The sequence below is a fragment of the Vanessa atalanta genome, chromosome 17, assembly GCF_905147765.1.
Source record: "Vanessa atalanta chromosome 17, ilVanAtal1.2, whole genome shotgun sequence".
Lineage (NCBI taxonomy): Eukaryota > Metazoa > Arthropoda > Insecta > Lepidoptera > Nymphalidae > Vanessa > Vanessa atalanta.
Window position 1 is genome coordinate 11,364,472 of NC_061887.1, and position 23,333 is coordinate 11,387,804.

At 32.7% G+C, this 23,333-nt stretch overlaps 1 protein-coding gene across 1 annotated transcript in view; it reads left to right on the forward strand.

The window, feature by feature from the left end:
* The window catches only part of LOC125070180 (esterase FE4-like), a 43,653-nt gene extending 21,014 nt beyond the window's left edge, over positions 1–22,639 (forward strand). Inside the window, exons 4-7 of the mRNA XM_047679908.1 lie at positions 972–2,260; positions 10,369–10,542; positions 21,057–21,165; positions 21,377–22,639. Coding sequence (XP_047535864.1) covers positions 972–2,260; positions 10,369–10,542; positions 21,057–21,165; positions 21,377–22,639 — 2,835 coding nt within the window. The remainder of the gene's footprint in view (positions 1–971; positions 2,261–10,368; positions 10,543–21,056; positions 21,166–21,376) is intronic.
* Positions 22,640–23,333: the final 694 nt, after the last annotated feature.

The window sequence follows — 23,333 nt, forward strand, 5'->3', positions numbered from 1 at the left end:
TAGTCAAAATGTAATTTATTTCATTAGTCAATTGCCAATAAATTGGCTATTTTATGCTATTTAGCTAATCCAGTCTAGCCTGCAAAAAGAGTAAAAATATTTGAACTACATGTCACATGTTTCGTTTATAACATTTTTCTTGCATCTGCAGTTTGTAAGCGTCCAAGTAAAGTAGGTAAAATGAAGTCAAGGAAAATGTCACGACTGCCAGTAATGAAGGTTCTTCGTACATCTATGCGAGTACTTGCCCTCTAAAAAGTTTCGTTTTACGAGACACTGCTAACTTTTATATTTTAAATATTTGATATATAATATTACTATAAACTAATATTATAAATTTGAAAAAGTATTTATAAAAACATTATAGGCCGATTATTGAGAAAGATCGAAGATAATTTAACCACTAGGTTTTAAAAAAGGTTGTAGACTATATCATGTGACACTACCCACAGTTAATACGATCACACGTAAGTGTACACCAGACCAGTGTCAGACCAGCTCTCATATTGCAGATCTATCAGGTTGGCAAACCACTTGAGTAAATTAGACTAGTTTTAGTAACGTAAGTAGTAGGCAGTAAATGTGCCACTGCTGAGCCAAGACTTCCCCTCTTGAGAAGCAGATTTTGTAGCTTATTCTCCCACAATGCTTCATTACGAGTTGGTAAATACAGGCATGGATGATTTCGACACATGCATGTTTCCTCGTAAAACTGGCTTACTAACTTCGAGATAATTTATAAACACAAATAAACCATATGAAAACTAGTATTTGAACCTGCAATCTTCGACAAATAATTCATCTTATATTCTGCACATAAGAAAAGATCTTTAGTACACCTCAAGTATTCATATAAATTTTAACTTAAAATAAAATCTGTATATCTTTTGTCATTTACAATTTAATTATATATCTTTTCTGAAAAGATAAACATGATGATCGAGTTTTAAAGTACCGTTCCATGATTTCAGGCTCCATTGCCGCCACCAAAATGGGATGGCATCTTCGAAGCTATCAACGAAAATGTCCGATGCCCACAAAAAATGTTCGGTCCGATCATTTTGGGTGATGAAGATTGTCTTAAATTAAATGTATATACGCCAGCTACAGTATCTCCAAGAAAACCACTCCCAGTAATGGTATTTATTCATGGTGGATGCTTCTTAGAGGGAACTGGTTCAGCATTTATTTATGGTCCAGACTTCATTGTCGAGCAAGATGTAATTTTTGTCGGTATTAACTACAGGCTGAACGTAGAAGGATTCCTCTGTCTTGGTATAAAAGAAGCACCTGGAAATGCAGGTCTAAAAGACCAAATAGCAGCTTTGAGGTGGATTCAAAGAAATATCGCGGCATTCGGAGGTGACCCTAACAATGTAACTTTGTTTGGTGAGAGTGCGGGATCGGTGTCGACTTCTTACCTCATTCTATCACAGGCAGCCAGAGGATTGTTTCACAGAGCCATATTACAGAGTGGTGCAACGATAGCTCCTTGGGCAATCCAACATGACCCTATCAAAACAGCCAGAACAATAGCGCAAGAATTTGGTTATTTGGGAAGCAATCCTCATGAAATTTACAAAGTTTTATCAACTAAGTCAATCAACGAATTAATATCTGCTATCAAATATACGAAGCGAAAAAAGCTTGTTACAGCTGAAACGTTATTCGTACCGTGTGTTGAAAAGGATATACCGGGCGTCGAGTCCGTTATTACAAAATATCCAAGCGAAATATTGGAAGCTGGTAACTATACAAAAATGCCTATAATCATTGGTTATAACGATAATGAAGGTATATATTTTACTGGTACGACCCACGGGAACAGCATAAAGAATGTTAACGAAGAAGTGAACCTGGACGATATATTCCATAGTGATTTAATATTCCCGTCTGAGATAACTAAAAATGTTACAGTTAAGGCTATTCTAGACAGATATTTTTCACCAACAAACGATGACCCTATAATGGACTTAGTCGATTTAATATCTGATGTTCACATAAAATATCCAACGGCTCTAGAATCCACGTTATATGCCAAGACAACAGATCAGCCAATTTATTACTACCTCTTTAAGTATAATGGATACATTAACATGCCAAAGATTATATCTGGTTTTATGTTTAAGCCAGGGGCGTCTCACGCGGATGAATTGTTTTATTTGTTCAAACCTCACACTTTTCCATTGCCACCTAGATTATTTGAAATGGATATGATAAAACGGATGGTGACGCTTTGGACAAACTTTGCTAAATATAGGTAAGTTTATTTGATTTTTGACAGTTCCCATATTTTTTCCATTTAAAAAATTGCAGGCATATCGATTTTTTGTTTAAAAAAGTCTGTTTAGTTGAAATGGCCCTTTTAGTTTATTAATAATATTCCTTTCATTCCCTCCAATTATGCCTAAGAGTGGGGACGCCAATGGACCAAGGAGGCAGGATCGAACCTGCGACTTTTTACAGAGCTAGGCCGGACGCCATTGCGCTATTAAAGTAAAGTAAAAACCAATAAATGTCTTACTGCTGGGAAAAGGTCTCTTCTCTCGAAGAATAAGTTTGGAACTTATTCCAATTTACGTTATATACACATTTTTTCGTTCACCGCCGAGCACAAGATGAATTATACAAAATTAAGCAGATTATAATTCGGTGCTTGTCCGCGCTTAAATCCACAATCTTTACATAAATAATTTAATGAAAATAAATTCAAGCTCTCGTAAATATTCAGGACATAATTATTCATCTGTTTATGGGCACATATTTCGGTGGAACTGTAATGTCATAACTACGGTAAAAAACCATATAAAAATGAAATCTTGATGAATCTCTTAAAGATTATTCTTGAAATGTTGACGCCCAACCCGTCGTATTGTCGTAACAGGTACATACCGGTCAATCTGTCAATAGCATGTACTTTACCCGTGTATATATTCGGTAACGGAGTTACTATGTAGTAAAGTAAAATATTTACTATTTTGATAGAACTGTTTCTGATTGCAATAAAACACACCACTTTATAGATAATAACACCTTGGCAATAATCGCTTCTATTGCGTTTCAATTAAAAAATAATTGCGTATATATCATGAACACATAGAATTTTGTTTCCCCTGTGAATACACGATCTCGAAATGAAAAACTAATCAAAGCACCAAAATAGTCACTGTGTTTTGATTTCATTATTATTTTTTTACATTATTATTTTGATTTACGTTTTCAACGTTTTTATTTCCACATTACAATCCGAGTAAAATGTAATTACATTTTAAGAAATTGTTTCGTTATATCTTTATATATAAGTCTTCTATAAGTTTATATATCACTGAAAATTTTTTTTCGCTCTATCTTCATCCAACTGAAGCGAGTGTCACATACACCTGTATATAGGACGCCTAGCGCGCTCTCATAAACATAATACCCACTGACAAATCAACAGAACCTCTCAGACTCTTCGGCGGGCGTCACAGGATCTCTATAGATAGTACCGGTATCGTGACCAAGTATCACTGAGCTCCTGCTAAACGGTAGCATCAATTTTGATGAGTTATTTTACTTACTTGTACTTGAAGTCTCAGAAAGACTTAGATTTGACCCGATATGTGATCGATCGGGACATAAATAAAAATCTTATTTCACCCGAACGAAGTCGGGACGGGCAGCCCGTATGTTAATAAAACTTGACGTTAAGAGGCAGCTCTGGTAATATTAATACATATGTCTAATCATAAACTGGTCTAACCAGGTTGATGCGAGATTTTGCACGAATAGATATAATCGTATAAACACGAAGGCCAATCATATTGATTAATCAGGTATAGCGGAATGATAATGAATGAATGAATGAATATAGAATGATATGAAATATCTGACATTTCACCTTGGTAAAAAGAAACAGTAAAATTATATTCTCTCAGAAAATGGGTTGGTACCATTTGACGGTCTACGGCAGCGCGTGCTCATTGCTCAAATCAAATAGCGCGCGTTTCCCGGCTTCCTGTTACACACTTCCGTCCTTCAATGTAATCACTCCCACAGATTGCAGGAAAGCGAGAGGATAGAATATAGCAACGTGGACGTCACGAGAAAATAAATCCATATTTTCTTAAAATAAAACATAACAATTTAATTGTTGGAATATACAAAAATTCAAGCCTCTATACATAATAGATTTCTCTTTCATTATATTATTCAATCTTTCACTCATTCACATTCGCTCACCACTCATTCAATCAACGAACAGCTTTACTTGATTATTTAATATTCATTATTAAAAACATTGTCAAACAGTGCAGACGTGTCTTATTATACCTACCCCATTTCCCTTCAGGTTATGGGCCCAGGTCATGTTTAAAGTTGTTTAAATAATTAAAATTAATAGTAAAAGTGTTACTCAAAATGGATTCGAGAAGTAAAAGAAATATACAACAATTTAACGGTGATCGCTATAGTACTTGGAAGTTTCGTATAAGGTCACTACTAGAAGAAATGCAGTTATTGCCTGTTATTGACGAAGAACCACCACCAATACCAGATAATGAGTGGATTAAGAAGAATATGCTAGCAAAAGGTACGATTGTAGATTACTTGGGTGACACATTTTTAAGCTTTGCAAGAGGTTCTTCTACTGCAAAATCCATAATGGCCGAACTAGACAAAGTATATGAGCGGAGGAGCTTAGCGACTCAATTGGCTTTACGTAAACAGTTACTTAATATGAAACTACAGCCAGATGTGACACTATTCGAACATTTTAACAATTTCGATAATATCATTACTGAATTAATATCGGCTGGTGCAAAATTGGATGAGATGGATAAAATATCACATTTACTTTTAACTCTACCCACATCATACGATGGTGTTATAACGGCACTGGAAACACTTGGAGAGGAACAATTGCATCTATCTTTTGTAAAAACTCGTCTTCTAGATCACGAAGTCAAACTAAAGAATACCACGACGACAGAACTCAAAGTTTTACATACATCAACGAATAAATTCAAATCGCAGAACAAAATTGGATTCGATAAAAGGAAATCATATAATTATTATAAAAAGAAGTCATACACCGGAAATTCATCATATAAAATTTCAAAATTATATTGTGATTATTGTGGACGACGAAATCATATGAAGAAGGATTGTCGATTTTTCAAAAAGTTACAACAAAATGGAGGTAGTAGCGGCAGTAAAACAGCAGCTGCGAGCGCTTTGCAAATCAGAAACGATAACGAGGACAGTTTCGCATTTATGTTTTCAACGTGTAAGTTGTCAAATTCTTATAAATATCATATTAATAATATTGTTTTCATTTTAGATTCGGGTGCAACTGACCACGTTGTAAATAGTAAGGAATTATTTTCTTCCTACTCAGAGTTCACAATACCGATTAAAATTGGTATAGCTAAGAACAATGAAAGCATTCAAGCGTTTGGTAAAGGTACAATAAATGTCACTACTAATTTAGGTTTTCAAGGGGCGATTAATAATGTATTATATGCGCCGGACGTGCCATGTAATTTAATATCTGTATATCGTATTCAACAAGGAGGTATGGTTGTTATATTTAAAAATAACAGTGTTTATATTAACAATAGTATCAAGTGTTTAGTATCGAGTGTTATCAGTAATAATTTATTTAAATTAGTTTTTCAAGTGCATACGCGATCTCAACATAATTTAAATTTGTCTCAAACTTCTACATCTTACGAACTATGGCATAAGCGTCTAGGTCACTTAAACAAAAATAAATTTAACATTCTAAAAAACTTAATTGATGATAGTTACCTAATTAATGATATTATGCCTAATGATACATTATGTGAGTCTTGCATACTTGGTAAACAGTCGCGGTTGCCCTTTGCAAAATCAAAAGATAAATCAGTCAGAAATAGGCCACTTTTTATAGTTCATTCCGATATTTGTGGTCCTATTACACCACCTACATTTGATGATAAAAATTATTTTATTACTTTTATTGACGATTTTACTCATTATACAGTAACGTATTTGATGCATTCTAAATCTGAAGCATATAAATGTATGAAAGACTACGTAACAAAATGTGAAAATTTATTTAATTCTAAAGTTGTTAATTTATATTGCGATAATGGCCGAGAGTACCTTTCAAACGAATTCAAAGAATTTTGTGTTGACAAAGGGATAATGTATCATTTAACGGTTCCTTACACCCCACAACAAAATGGTGTATCAGAAAGAATGAATCGTACATTAACCGAAATGGCTCGAACATTGGTTACAAGTGCGAAATTAAATAAAATATTTTGGGGTGAAGCTGTTTTAACAGCTACTTATTTAATTAACATACTACCCACTAAAACTCTGATAAATAAAACACCATACGAAATGTGGCATGGTAAAAGGCCGAAAATAAATCATTTAAAAATGTTTGGATCTACTGCATACGTTCATAACAAAGCTAGAAAAACTAAATTTGATGAGAAATCTTTCAAGTCAATATTGATCGGTTACGATGCAAACGGTTATAGATTATTCAATATCGAAAATAATCAAGTTTTTATAGCTCGCGATGTTATTTTTGACGAGTTAAACTTTGAAAAATCACGCCCTACACGTAGCAGTAGTGACAACATTGAAACCCTTTCAAAATTTAGTAAGCCCGAAATTGATTCGGCAAAGCTAAAAATAGATCAACAACAAGATTCTTTTAATGACAATTCGTTGGACGGTTCATCGAATACCACTAATTTAAGACGTAGCGAAAGAATTCGAGAATTACCCCCAAAGAATTATAAGCAAATGCACGATCCTGATTTATTTTTATCTCTTTTTAATGATACGCAATCTTTACCTACATCATATAAGAATATTTTCGATAGGCACGATTCTGATAAGTGGTTGAACGCTATACAGGATGAAATTGAGTCGCTTCGAAGCAACCAAACGTGGACATTAGTCATTAGACCGAAAAATGTTAATATTATAAGTTGCAAGTGGGTATTTACAATTAAAAATAATGAATTTGGTGAACCTACACGTTATAAAGCTCGGTTGGTTGCTCGAGGTTTCACTCAAGAGTATTTACAAGACTATCACGAAACGTTCGCACCAGTGGCTCGGATAACTACTTTTAGATTTATATTAGCACTGGCAAATCAGTTTGATTTACATTTACACCACATGGACGTTAAAACCGCGTTTCTAAATGGTATATTGAAAGAAAATATTTATATGGAAGTACCGGAAGGTATTTTAGCAAGTAATAACCAGGTTTGTAAATTGAATAAAACATTATATGGCCTAAACAGTCGTCCAGGTGTTGGTATGCACGGTTCGATCTCATTCTCAAGGAAATGGGTTTTAAGAACTCTGAATTAGATCCTTGTCTGTACATATTAGATAAAAATTGTATAGATAAAAACGTGTATATAGTTCTGTACGTTGATGATTTAATTATTACTACTAAAAATAGTAATTTATTACAAGCGTTTAAAAACAGTTTAATGCAAAAATTTCAAATGACTGATTTGAAGGACTTAAAACTATTTCTTGGTATTAGAATTCAAAGAACAACTAATACAATTTCTTTAGATCAAACAACATATTTGCAAAATGTTCTAAATAAATTTTCTATGAAAGATTGTAATCCATCGAATTCACCTTTTCCTTCTAAAATCAATTTTGTAGCTTTAAATTCAGACACTCACTATGATGCACCTTGTAAAAATGTTATAGGATGCCTTATGTATGCAATGCTTTGCACAAGGCCAGATATTTGTGCTTGTATTAATATATTAAGTAGATATCAATCTAAAAATAACGAAGAGTTGTGGAAATATTTAAAACATCTCTTACGATACATTAAAGGTACAATTAATTTAAAATTGGTTTATAAAAAATCTGAATATAAAGAGATAATAAGTGGGTATGCAGATTCCGACTGGGGAGGTGACGAGAACGACAGAAAAAGTACAACTGGCTATTTGTTTAAGGCCTTTAATAATTGTACAATTTCGTGGACCACACGAAAACAAAATACTGTCGCCGTCTCTTCAACGGAAGCTGAATACATGGCTCTCTTTGAGGCTGTGAGAGAAGCAGTCTGGATAAGGTCATTGTTAAATAGTATTTCTATACAAATAACAGAGCCTATTGTAATATTTGAAGACAATAATAGTTGTATATGTATTGCCAATAACCCCACAAATCACAAAAAATCTAAGCACATAGATATAAAATATCATTTTATTAGGGAACAAATCGCTAATCAAATAATAAAGCTAGAACCTATTTCCACAGGAAATCAACTAGCTGACATGTTCACAAAAGCGATACCCTCCAAGAGATTTATAGAATTAAGAAAGAATTTAAATTTGTTTTGAAAAATAATTCATGTTTTGTGTTAATCAAGTAAATGAAGGAATGAGTTTATTTAATAAATAAAACTATGGTTTATGTAACTAAATAGTTAGTATTTTATTTGTAAAAATGAGTAATGAAAGAAATTATGTTATGGTATTGTTATATTATATTAACTTGTATTTTTGAGGGGGACTGTTGGAATATACAAAAATTCAAGCCTCTATACATAATAGATTTCTCTTTCATTATATTATTCAATCTTTCACTCATTCACATTCGCTCACCACTCATTCAATCAACGAACAGCTTTACTTGATTATTTAATATTCATTATTAAAAACATTGTCAAACAGTGCAGACGTGTCTTATTATACCTACCCCATTTCCCTTCATTAATAATAATCGTTATTTATGGTTATATCATAACCACCTTACAATCGAACGAAAATTTAAACTCGTCGCGCAAATAATTATTCGTCGTGAAAAATCCAAATTAGTATGCCACTCACGTCCGTGTTATTATATTGACAAATTTATTTACGCCCGTAGCGCTGGATGGGATGAATGCAAAATTAATTTGTGTATGAAATCACGAAATGCGGTCGGTCGGCCATAGTTGCGCGCGGTTTAGAAATGTTCTATTTTCAAAAGAGGGAACAGATAAAATAGTCTACAATGGACACGTTTCGTTCAGGAATCGTAAATCACGTAACGGTGAAAATGTGACTTTATTTTATTTTGAGCCGATTTAAAAAAGATGAAGGTCCTATATTTGTTTGTTCTATGTGAATGAGATATCGTCGCCAAATGTTAACCGATTATAATTATTATTCTTTTGATAATCTTTATTGAAAAAGTGTAGTGTGTTTTTAATTTAATAGATTTAAAGAAAATTTATTTGCGCAAATTAAAACAACGCTTTCTTGAGCCTTTAATTTATAAATAATTAAATAAATGCAGTGCAATCACCTATGGGGTTAAAAGAATACCTAAGAGAGAAGACGTATTTTACTAAGTAACTTACTTACGTTGAAGGAATAAATTATTATTATTATATTATATCGTAAAAAAGACAATGTATAAAATTATTATTATCTAAAGATTTATAAATACCTAAACAGTGAATAAAAAAATTAATTGTTCATTGGTAGATTTACTAATTTAGGTATGTTTTATCTCGACTTAGTATACAAAGTCGCTTTACGTCTGTACACTTAGCTCTTTTAAACTACGCAACGGATTTTAATGCGGCTTTCATCAATAAAGAGAATTATTCAAGAGTTTGCTTTATATATCTAATACATGCATATTATAAGAGATAAGGCGAGAATTTCAATTTCCCTAGCTGGAAAAAAGCAGATGATTTCCTGTTTATATTTTTTCTTCAATCTAAAAGGTGAATATATAACTTTATTCTATCCGTCTGAAGCTGGGACGGTAAAGAGTATAGTATAAAACGAATGAACATTAATGCTAATTCGATTTTGAATTTTAAATGACAATTCATGATAAGTCCATGGGTTCTCGATTACAAACGACGAGATAGCATGATTCGAACATCTCACAATATCCTCAAAGGTTATCATAGGGTGACAAAATCCCTTGGCACGATCTGTTATTGGAACAACGTCCCAGATTGTGAAAATTTATATAAAAATTAAAAATATTCCCTTTATACCTTATTTATAAATCACTAAGAAGAAAATCAAATAAAAAATTTAAAATAAAGTTGTTTTTAAATTACAGTAAACAGTATCCGTGAAAAGTCTCTGGTTCAGCATTGTGGGTTCAAACCCGGACGAGTTTATCATTCAATTCTTTCTCGGCGGTAGAGGAAAATATCACGATGCACAATCAGGTTGCATGTGTCGTATCAAATCTACCACGTGTGTATTGAACCAACACACATTGGAACAGCGCGATGGAATGAACTCCAAACCATCTCCCAAGAGATGACCTTAGCCTAATAGTGGGGCATTGACATGCTGTAACTATTTTTTATTAATTATTTGATATTTCTAGTGACCCCACGCCAAAGATCACGAGCCTCCTTCCAGTGCGGTGGCGGCCGAGTCGAGCATCGAATCCCATAGCTCTCATCATAGACAGTCGTCTCACCACCGCGCCCATGTGGGATGACAACACCATGAGCTTTTGGAACAACATGTATACTAAATATAGAAGAAAGAATTACGGGTTTAGTAATAATAGCATTAGTGATATGTTTTGATAAATAAAACGATTCTAAAAATTACAGGCGTGCTCATTTTACTTCTCCTATTTGAACTATAACACGTTTAACACGCGAATGAGGAAGTTATATACATATTACTTTATCATAATCATTTCAAGGATAACAAGTTCTAACTTGTTGTTGGTTGATATATTTGTTTTTAACTATTCAGTGAAATTATAATTGTTCATTTTCCAAATAAAAAAAAAAAATAAATAAACTTAAAACATTGATTGTATTAAATGTATATTTTGTATAAACATTTAATATTATACATAATTGATATAATACAATTTTATTTTATTTTCAGTTAGACAACCAACAGTAGATAAAATATCAAATTAAAAAAAAAATTGCATTTCAAAATTATCTTGGCAAATGTTCTACTATTTTCAGGTAGTCATCACATTACACAATATGTATTAAAAATAAAAATTAAACATAATCAATGGCTAGAGATGAGATTTCTAATAGGTACACTTCTTTAACTATTATACTATATATATAAATAATAATTAATAAAACCAATATAATATTCCATAAAATTGAAAATGAGCAAAAATTAAATTATTTATTTATTATAAGGTTATAGCAACGTCACAAGTAAAAGCTTAGTCCATTTCAGCGTAATTACTTCCGTTTATTATAATATTAGGAAATTCTATTAAAGGCTTCCGTTAAAGTATATTTGTAACTCATTGAGGTTTTTCCGGTTTATATATATTTAAAGATAAAGATTATTTTTTTAGTTTTTAATCCTTGCTGAATAGGAATCGTTAGTATCACATTAGTGTACTACCAGGTACGAATACAAAAACTCTGATTCTGTCTCTCTTTCTCAGAAACGGTTTTAAGATAGAGCATCACGGGCCACAACTTGAGGGCTTCTATAAGAGAGACACATATAATTACATAATAAAAAAATCATAATTCCAATAAGTTGACGATTTTAATACATATAATATATAATTTTATATATACATATATGTGTTACCTATATAATATATCCATTTAATTTGCCAAGCAAAAAACTATTGTTTCACCCAACTGACAGAAATTGATTTTAAAATAATACTTAGTGGCCTCCGCAACTTTCTTGTCTAAGGCCTCTTTACCTAGCCCTTTATACAAGCATATAGAGGGATCAGATTTACGATTGTTAAACAACAGCACACTCATAAGCCTACCTATCCAAAAATTTAGGAAATGATCTCCTTCTCAAACAGTAATAAAATATCTATTGTACTCGTAATATTTGGTTTGAAAAAAGTACTAATATATCATGTAAATCGCCAGTTCGCTTTCTTTTGTCATTGCCATGCATGCGGGCCTTCATAATAAAGCCAACTAAGCAAGAGATGCAATAGTGTACAAGTGTATGCCTGACACTCAAGTGCACTCTCTATATTTTCTCTCTAAATCCAATGAAACGTGAAATCCCACACAATCGCGAAGAGTTCAGGCGCAAGACCTACGCTTTAACTTGATCTAAGCAAAAAAATATGGTATTATTCCTTACAACAATTATGTAAAAAAGTCCACTTAGTTCTTTCGACGAGTCTTCTCATATCAGTTGTAAGACAAGATTGTCAATTTATGACCATATTTAAAGTCTATCTGACAAGACTTGCGTTGCAATCTGCTCAATCTGGATTTGGATAAAGCTAGTATTCAATAAAATTAGTATAAATTCAGTTGAAACCAATTATCGGTTTAAAAATTAAGCAAAACGTACTAATCTGATCTCATTGCTTTTGACTCTCTCAAACGGGATTGTTTCCAATTGGACTGATTGCGAGCTTGTGAAACACAATTACTCGATAATGTTCATCTAATATTTACTAGAAGGCGCCAATTGTAAAGAATAATTGGTTCATTTAAACATCAGTGACATATTTGAACTATTAACCATAATAATAGTTCATATACAATATCTAACATACCGGAATTTCAGATCACGATTGATTAATTGAAGGGGGTAAAGTATAAATATTGTGTAATTAGTGGGGGAGAATAACTGAATTATTCTTAGAACTTGTATCTTTATATAACTCTGAAATGAGTCACTAAAATTTTGAAAGTAGAGATACATGATTGGACTCTAAATCTAGTGATCGAACTATTTGGATAAAAATAAAGACCATAACTCTATGCAGAGGCCCTTGATAAATAAATAAAATAAAAGGTATAATTATTAAAATTAATCATGAATTTGGTTTAATTAATACATAAATTATTTTATTAATACATAAATTACATGCTCTTTAATCGTACTATCATTGTACATTGAATTTTTAAAAGTTTTAATTATAAATTTAATTATAAAACGTAATTAAAATATTTTATTATATTTCTTGAGCGTTTAATTTGAGTGTACAATGTAATCAGTTTATTTTTGTAGTTTAAATAGTATATTATTAAAAGTAATTATCAAAATCACATAAAATAACTACCAATAAGTTTACGAAGAAAGCGTCAACGATCCATTTCGTAATGGAAAACAATAGTCACTTGTGTCATCTAACGCAGCTCCAGTCTCTCTATTGAATGTTATTATAACAAGTCTTTGAGACGTCAAAAGGCAATTCTTCCAACAAAAAATCCCGATAAGCAGGAAGTTAAAAAAGTACAAAACGACACAAAGTAACAAGTTGGCCGCTGACGGCTGTTTGTCTGTCAACTGCGCTTATAGCAAAAACTTGGACGCCTCGAGCGTTTGAACTTACGAAATAAAACATTTGAACTGAAAACGAGTGAAATAAGGGAAAATCGTAAATGTAATTGCGCTTTTGTAGTTTGCGAGATACTAAATATTATTATTTCAGTTAAATAAGACGGCTGACGTTAAGTTTAGTTATTTTTATCATAACATTAATAATTTGTTTGTATTATTTATTAATTTATTTGAGAAATATAAATAGGCTAATGAGTTTCTTACCAGTTCTTCCTTATCAAATCTACATAATGGACCGGTGATAGCATTTACTTAAATGAAAAATTAAAAACCGATTCAAAAATGTTTCTAAGAGCTTCCTTGAATAGAGCATATTTTGATTTGATTTCGTAAAATAATTATTAGGTGAGATGGCTCAGTGAATAGAACACGCCGCCCTCGTAAATCTCGGGTTCAAATCTTGACGATCTCTACTGACTTTGCTTGATTTCGATACAATTATCGAAATCAAGCAAAGTCATGAAATCTATAAATTAATGATACAATGGTTATCGTCCAATTATTATCTCATTTTATTGATAAGCTTCTATGTATACAAAATATTTAAAATCAGCTAAAGTATACAGACTCCAAGAGGTCACTATCAGCGCAAAATTTCTTAGTTTCCACAGTTAAATAGGCAAAGATAATTAAACAACCCTGAACGACATTATACAAACAAGGAACAACGTGAGGGTAGTTATGACATCAGCACTTTCAGCTGTTCATGGTCAGCGACTCGGCAAATTACCAACTGACAACTTTATAACTGACTATAGTAGAGTTAGTCTAGACAAACTCGCTACTCAGCGCAGAACATAACCGCGAAATGACAATTATATTTAAAGAACAGTAGAATCAAAAAAGCGTATCGCTCAATCACTCATCAGATAATCTACCGGAAAACGGCAATATATCATATTGATGAGATGTTTCGGTTTGGAGGGTAAGCAACTCCTCTTAGCTCGCAAGGTTGGTTGGTAACCACTTGCCATCAGGTTGCCCATTTGTCAGTTCAGTGCCTATTATGTAAAAAAAGATACGAAGTGAGCTTTTACTGAATTGCTGCTGGCTAACCCGAATTATTGTATTGTTTCACTATACAGAAACAAATAGTCGTGTTTGGAGAGTCCTGTGTCTAGATATAGTCGAAATAACAGAATATAGATGCACGACTCGCATCGACACGTGTAAATATTTCGGAAGGAAATCATTTGTTAATATCATATTAATTAATTTTACAATAAGTTCCTTACACAAATTATTGTAACAATAATTCTCGTCTTCTCTCTCTTCAACTTGTTTTAACTTACATACGTAATTTGTTCTCATATTTATCACGGAAGACTCAAAATAGTGGTCGTATACACAATGTCCTATCTGCTTCTTTTAAATTCCAATAACTGGTGACAAGAAGAGGAATTGATATGTAATCATTTACCGCCATACGTTTTCTGTAACCTAACTATGAATATTTCTTGTTAAAAAAATCTGAGGGCGTTTAATTTTCAAGACAATGAATATTTATTTAAAAATGTTTAGACGAACCATGAATAGAACACAATAAAAATGCAAAACAGAACTATGTATAAAAGGGATCTCCTAAAGAGATTTCTCTCAGCGCACCCAAAAAGAAATAAAATCATTTAGACGGATAAATAATTTTAATTAGTTGAATACCGAACATAACAAAAGTCTATTCCATTTCACGAGGACGTTGTTTTAGTAAACGTGTGCATTACTTCAATATTCCTATTTAAAATCAAAATTAAAATATACTTTATTCAAGGAGACTTTTTGAAGCACTTTTGAATTGTCATTTTACAACTATATTTAATGTAAACGAAAGGTTCGAAACAAACTCAGTAGTTGTATTGAGCATATTTTTATTTTTGAAAGACCTTTATCAGGGCTGCATCTGGGTTCAGAATTCAAGGCTCTTTACAAGGCTCTCAGCAATAGGCGACACACGTAAATTCACTCGTCATTGTGGTCACAGTTCAAACCAATCAAATGACTTAAAAATTTAACAAGTCGTCCTCAATTCTTTCGATTTCATTAAAGGAACTCTCAAATTTTAACAAAAATGCGAGTCACTATCAGTTCTAAGCTAAAAATTTTTGCTGTTAAGCAATAACAGTAAATTTTACAATATTAAAATATATATAGATTTATCATAGGCAATAATGTCTTACGTCCCACCGGAGTATAATACCTATTATATTCCAAATTATAATTCAGTCGAGTCGCCTTCGTCGTAATACAACATTTATGAAAAAGAATAATACACATTACTCTCTTCGTTAGGAACCAAGATTTCTAATAAAGTTTAAGCAGTTTTATTATTACAAGATTTGCACTTGAATTAAGCGCAACGTCAAGACATTTTAATTTCAAGCGGAATGCAACGATCGCTTCAAGCAATGCAATTCCTTATAAAAGCAATTAATCCGGGCAAGTGCAAGTCTGCCCCGGACGCCCCCGGACCGGCCCGGGTACACGGGCTGTTAATCCGCGTAATAAAGAAAAATACCCGGAAAGCGTCGACTAATTGTTATAAACTGAGCAAACATGCAAATTGGAGGCGGACTTCCTCGGCCTTTTAATTCAAAAGTTATTTCATTTTGTTGGTTCCTGGAATTGTGGTAATTTAAGCATATCTTGCAGATTCTATTAAAAATTTCATAATTTTTTTTGTTATTTATTTAAGGAAAGCGTATAATCAAATTGTCCAGCTAAGGGTGACTGATCAACCTTCGCCCGAAGACACTGATATTGAAAGACTAAAACAGTCCTTATACTAACGATGCACCGGCAACCGCGGGAGATACATTCTATCTGCTGATATTAAGCTGACTCACTCACTTGTTAAATTGACGCACAGAATAATTGATTGGATGGTACCAGAAGGGTCAGCTTAAAGACCTACAAGCCTACTTTGTTCTACTTATAAGGTTGTCTAACCAATATAATGACGTACCAAGTTGTTATGATATGAGTGTGTGTGTGTAAATGTAAACATTTAAATCTAAATACCACTGATAATTTATATGCACTTAAGCATTAATCATATGCCAACAACAATCAATTCATCTTTAAACTCGCCGTTGCATTATAGTAGTAAAGTAAAGGTAAATACCACCACTCCTCTGTAGAAGGTTTTAGACTTACGATCAAAGCTGGATCATCCTGTAAGCAGTGTATGCAACTGTCTAGCGACCCCGCATCGACTAAGGGCCCCTTTAAATTTTTAATGAAATTATACGTATTTGTACGTAAATTGTACGTAAATATTTCTTCTACTTGAATCAGATAATGGCATAAAAAGCATCGTAATAAATTGAGTTAGAAAATATATCATTTATGAAGTTAGAAAGGGTAGAGGGGCGAGACGTGCCTTGACTAGAGGCCCCAACGTGGTTAATCCAACCCCACTTACGACGCTAATTCAATGTGCATTGTTAAATACACAAATGACAACGACGACGACGACGACGATTTAACGACACAGAAGGAACACAGTTCGTGAGGAATTTGCATGGTTTCGTCACGATATTTTTTGCGAAGCACAAGATAAAATATATACACAAATAAAACACAATAAACAGCCCCTTGAAAAAACCATACCTTCCAAAAAACAGAAGTTTGACCGGGATTAAATACGCAATCTTCGATGGCATAAATTACGTAAACAAGTGAGCTCATAATTGATATAAGAAACAATTTTGAAATTCGAAAACTGTCCTAGACTGAATATTTCTGGTGGAGGAAGCATTTTGATACTATTTAAGCCCTTGTCAGCGTGAACTGAACACAAGCATAATATTCTTGTCTGGGGAAGGCGAATTTAAATTACTTTTGCACGCAACTGATTCTACCCCTTTTTGTACTTTTGAGTAATGGGTGTACAAACATTGCAAGTCCTCCGAATAAACAATGAAAATTTAATTAAAATCACTTTGATTGGCTACCAAATTATATTCATAGAAAAGCGAAACGTGATCTTACAAATTTTTAAGTATAATTTCGATTAAATCTATTTATTGGTTTGGTTAGTTTGGCACAATAACGTCATGCCTCGGTTTATATTAAAAGTTAAAAACATTATGTTTATTTGAGTAACTGGGTCAACTGAAGCGCTTTGCTTAATCGGTCTTTTGGGAACAATAGCATTCTAACTTCGTATCTTCAACGCGATAAATGACGAACGTTTTTTTTTTTACATAAAAATAGAGAAAAGATTCTACTATGGTACTTTATTTGAAAACATAAAGGATTTTCTTTGTCGGCCCACTTATGGAATACACATTATGATGAGGTATATATTTTATCAGTTAAACTGAAGTTTCAAGTGTTTCGGAAGTCTTAAGAAAATCGACCAGCGTTTAAAAATAGTAAGTTGACAGAGCAGAACGTGTAACAACAAAGTCCTCATAAACAATAAGAAGATAAAATTTTATTTTGTATGCAGTAAATGTTTTATTATTCATTTAAATTTGCATTTTTTACTACCTGTTATATCTATTACCATATTACCTTCGGTTATTTTGTATACAAAATAAATCGAAAGACGTTTTTTTCTTTTTTAGTTTCAGTTACAGTACACTTCCTTGGATGTTCTGGATCTTTCGAACGTAACGACCATAAATGCAGTATCTTCCTTCACAAAAATAAATTCGAGAGAGATTTTTATTTTATAGTTTAAATAAAGAAACTATTAAACCATATTCACAAACCTTATGCCAGAAGTTTCGGAGAAGATTTTAATATGTAATATTATTATTTATGCTACGCTTCGCAGTTTCGCCCGCTTTCAATTTACATATTGACGTGACAGGCGTGAATTTCATGTTCTTGTCTATAATGAAATTCGAATTGCATTCAATAAAAGATTGCGTTATTGTATGGTCACATGAGCACTTATTGTTTTTTTTTTATTTATTGTAGGACAAAGAACTTAATTTGTAACAGATTAGGAACTAAACCTAGTAGGTTACTTGTAAGGACTAGTACTTGTGTGAGGTTGTCCCGTTCTTCCATGTTATAATATTTTGTGTGTACAATGAATTTTTATAACGATACAAATAACTTAGACCAAAATATGTGTATGTTTAGATTTGTAAGTTAGAGAGAAGTTTTTTAAGAAGTCGTTGTTAAAAAACTTTCTGTTTCGTAATAGCTTAATTTTGAATATTTCATAAACAGAAAAAAAAGTTAAATACATATGAAAAAACCTTCACACCTTGACATAATGTAACGAAAACAAGGCAGTTAGCAAACGTGACATATTTCTAAAGCACTCACTAGTCACTAAGTTCTTTAACCAATAAACTGCTTACCTAGATACATGTTTACTCGCGGCTAGGGTAGCCAGGCACTTAAATACAAAAACTTAACTTTATGGAAACTTTACATTTAATGTAATTCTATAACATGATTCAAAAACTTGATAGAATGTTTTTTTGTGGGTTTATTTAGTTCAGAGTTGCCCTAATGCCGGGCATACATTTATAAGACTGGAATTCACTGTTGTAAAAAAAAGAGAGGGGCTCTTAAAAACTAATCTAGGTGATAACGGGTGATTTCACGGATATCACGTTCCTACAATAAATCTGTGTAGAGCACTTACCGATCTTGGACATTGGTTGTAAGAGCCATTGCTTAGGAGAAACTAAGTAAGTTATTACAGAGTTAAATATATTACTTAATCGACAATGACTAGTAATAGTTTATATTGTTTTTAGTTAATTTTTAGAACTTAATTCCATCCTGAGATTGCAAAGCAATTCATGTCCATCTACAATCGAAGTACATGTGTGATATACTTTATCTATTAAAGTGGGTTTTCGTTTTTTAAGTGTTCATATTTATGTATTGATTTACTGTTAAGTGAATCCTGTCCGGCTAAATCTAAACGCCTGGCTACTCTACACGCGGCACGCGTTCACATCAAGGAACATTACTTCATGGTAAAACAAAAAGAGTGCCATGTCATCCATTACATTCGAATTTTAACCGCGATCGTTTTCATAAATATTGGTAAATTTGTTACGGTGTTTTTTTATGGAATGGTGGGATCCAAACTCTATTTTTCTTTATTTTCGTTAACGCCTTGCAAAGGGAGGCGTCATATAAAAAATATAACTAATAACGTGCTGTCAGATAGATTGAAGTATTCTCGTTAGAGCAGAATAAGATTTCTTCATCAAAAGCCCTTCGACAGCTTCACTTTTTCTTTCAGACCGAAAACAGTTCAGGCATAAGACCAACGACTATACGTGCTTTCCGAGGCAGTGCTTGCAGGGAGAGTACATACTTCAAACTCGTGGGTTATCACTGATTTTTTTTTTAAATAAGCGCTCAATGTTTATTATTATTATTATTATGTATATTTATATATATTCGATAAATATTTGAAGAGACCATCTCTTCAAATATTTATCGAAGTTGTAGTGACTACATTAAATAAATTGAAAATCTTCAAGAAAACGTTTCTTTTCGTTGACTGATGAAAAGGGTTTATATTTTTTAATGTATATATATGTTTATATTCCCAATCGTCACATATTCTAAAGCAAAACATGCAATACCAATACTGTTGTGTACTGGCTTAAAGGTCGGATGTGGCCGTATAACTACAGGCACAAGGAACATAGTTCCGAAGGTTGGTGGCGCATTGGCGCCAATTACATAAAAAAAGACATTTGCTCGCTTACATAAAATAATGTAAAAACAGCGCAAAAAGTTAAGTAGGTTTTATAAATTTGAAGCCTTTACGTGTGACCTTGACGAAATCAAACAAATTAACCGACTTTATTACGAAAATCAGCTTAGCCGCTTGTACGAAATTGTGTTCCTTAGTTTAAGTTTATTTTAGTTTTTAATTTAATTGTCTTAGTTAAAATATCAAAATTTGGTCTATTTGACTTGTGATTTTTAATGCTAAAACGATTTAACATTTTAAAACTTGAATGTGTTTTTTAAGGAAAACTAATACAATTTTCAAAACTTTTTTATAGCAATATTTGAGTAAGCGTTCCTAAAATGTCAAAATTACATTAAAATAATTTTGAAACAAAGTACGACTTAAATTTGCTCTCATAAATAGATAAGAATTTATTTAAAAATTACAAATTATTATCTACTGCGTCGTTCGAACTTCGCATTAATATCAAATAACATTTTTTTTTCCAATCTATTACAATCTTGCGAAAGTTTACTTCACAAGATCTTAACGACTTTCCCTGTTTGTGTAAGAGTCTCGAATACGCAGACAGTCAGTATGTTCAGACCAAGTGCGCACTACTAATGGATATCAGTGACTGACGTATTATAAAACTAGTCGCCGCAACTATTTGCGAGAACTTTTAACTTTGCAATTAGTATCTTTGGTTTAATTGGTGTATCGTTGGTGTGGAATCCGTAGTGGTGTTACCAGTATGTTTCTTAAATATTAATTATAGATTCGATTGTTGTTTCGCAATTAAAAAATTAAGTGTTGCAAGTTTATTTTAAACTATTATATTAATATCTGTAAAATAAATTATGAAGTATTTTATTTCACATTAAATCGTTCGTGCATCAAAGTCAACGATATTGTTCAAAATAATTATTATGGATATAGAGAGCTTTTAATGAAAACTTTGATTAATATTATTTATATAAAACGAAGTGAAACAACATGTAAACAAATAAAATGAATATAAAAGTTAAACTTTTGAAAACGATAGCAACATTGTCAGTATTCGTAGATTTATCTTCTAGTATTTTCACACCAGTATTAGAAATAAGTCAAGGCAAACTACGAGGATTGCGGGGCAATGGGCAGGACCGGTATCTGAGCATACCTTACGCGACCTGCGAAAGATTCCAGGTAAGAACTATGAACTATAATAAGCCTTAAACTGTTACCTGATCGTAAAATTTTGCAGTCATTGCGGAAACAAGACCGTGTGATACTAGAGTGTTTAGCAAGTGTGTTGCAAGGCAGTAACTCCAACGAGTATCAAACCCGCACTCTATCGTATACAAAGTTGTTTTATTTTCGCCAGTTGAATTTAAAGTATATTTAAATATATTTTCAGCTACCCAAGAAACCACCGAAATGGAAAGGAATACTGAATGCTATAAATCCATTCGTAAGATGCCCCCAAAAAATGTTTTTCTTCACAACTGGCGACGAAGATTGCCTTTATCTTGATGTGTTCGTCCCCGAATGGACAAAGAAATCTGATAAATTACCTGTGTTGGTCTTCATACATGGAGGAGCCTACTTCAAAGGGAGTAAGGAATTATACGATCCAGAATTTCTCGTTATCAAGGGTGCGATTGTAGTAAATATTAACTACAGATTAGGGGTATTAGGATTTTTGTGTCTCAATGGTATATCAAATCTTGGGTTAAGAGACCAGGTAGCGGCTTTAAAATGGATACAACAGAATATAGCTTTATTTGGAGGGGACCCAGATAATGTGACACTTTCTGGACAAAGTGCTGGCGCGAGTTCTGCGTCTTTACATTTACTCTCCAATTTAAGTAAAGGCCTATTCCATAAATCAATATTAATGAGTGGCAACGCGTTTTCGACGTGGGCTTTCAACGTTGAACCTTTCTCAGTTGCATTAGAGGATGCGAGGAAAATATCAGCAGCGGATACGGAAGAGGATGTGTACGACATATTTGCTAACGCCCTCGTGTCCACACTTATGGATGCCACTTACGATACCTCAGTGAACCCACGATACTTCAAGTACTCACCGTGTGTAGATAACAATTTCACAGACCCGTTTTTCAATGGCACTCCATACGACATCGTGAAATCTGGAAAGTTCAATAAAGTCCCTATAATCGTGGGATATACGGACGCGGAAGGTGGGTTCTTTTATAGGTTATTGAGTAACAAATTAGTTAAAGATTTAAATGAAAATTTCAGTGATAGATTGCCATGTGTATTTTCCTGGTGTTCGGAGAAAGAAAGAAATAAAATCGGGAAATCATTGCGAAACCATTACTTTAGACAAGGATCTATTAATTATAAAACGTCTGTAAAGGGCTTGATTCAATACTACTCCGACTGGATTGCGTACGGCTCTATTAACGCGTTTTCAAAAATAATGACTGAATTCTCTGATCAGTCTGTCTTCAATTACCAGTTTTCTTATGATGGTAGCAGAGACTACGGTAAACTCATTTCAGGGGTGGTCTTTGAGGGCACAACTCATGCTGGTGAGTTGTTTTATATATTTAAACCCCTGGGTATGTCGTTACCTATGCCCGAAAATGACCGAATAATGATTGACAGATTCACAACGCTAATTCTGAATTTTATGAAACATGGGTACGTATAAAAACTATAAAACTATTTAATTACTTCTGAAATAAAGTTATTTACAGTGTAAAAATATTGACATTTCAGAAACCCAACGCCAAAGAGAACACAATTATTGCCTGTAGAATGGCCAGCGGCTAGTAAAAATACATCCAATATTTTAGTCCTAGATAAATATATGTCTGTGATCGACCATCCCCGAAAGGAGCAGAGCGGGGGATTCTTCTTAAAGATGCTTTGCACTTACGGTATGCGCGGTTACGTACCGTGTGAGAGCGCAGAGATGTGTCAAAATAGTTAATTTACTTAGAATTAAGATTTAGAATAGTATTTATTTAAATAAATTTGTCTGTTATTGACTTTGTATAATTTTTCAACATTTTTTAGAAACAACTCTTCTGGTATCATCATATAAAATTAATTATTTTTTTAATTCGATACTTATTTTTTTTTGTAAGCATACGAATTGCCTCAAATTTTAAAAATTTTATTGTCTAAAATCACCTACGAATTTAACAAAAATCAGGTAAAAGAGTACTAAAAAAAGTAAAAATTAAAGTAACAGTCTGTAAGTGTTCCTTTGCTAAAATTAGAGGCTAAGGTTGTCTTAGATTTTCGCGATTATTACACATTGAAATAAAACTAGTTTTTAACGGATTTAATCGCGTATATTAATTATTTTATTTTAACATCGTGGTCACGGGCAGACTGCC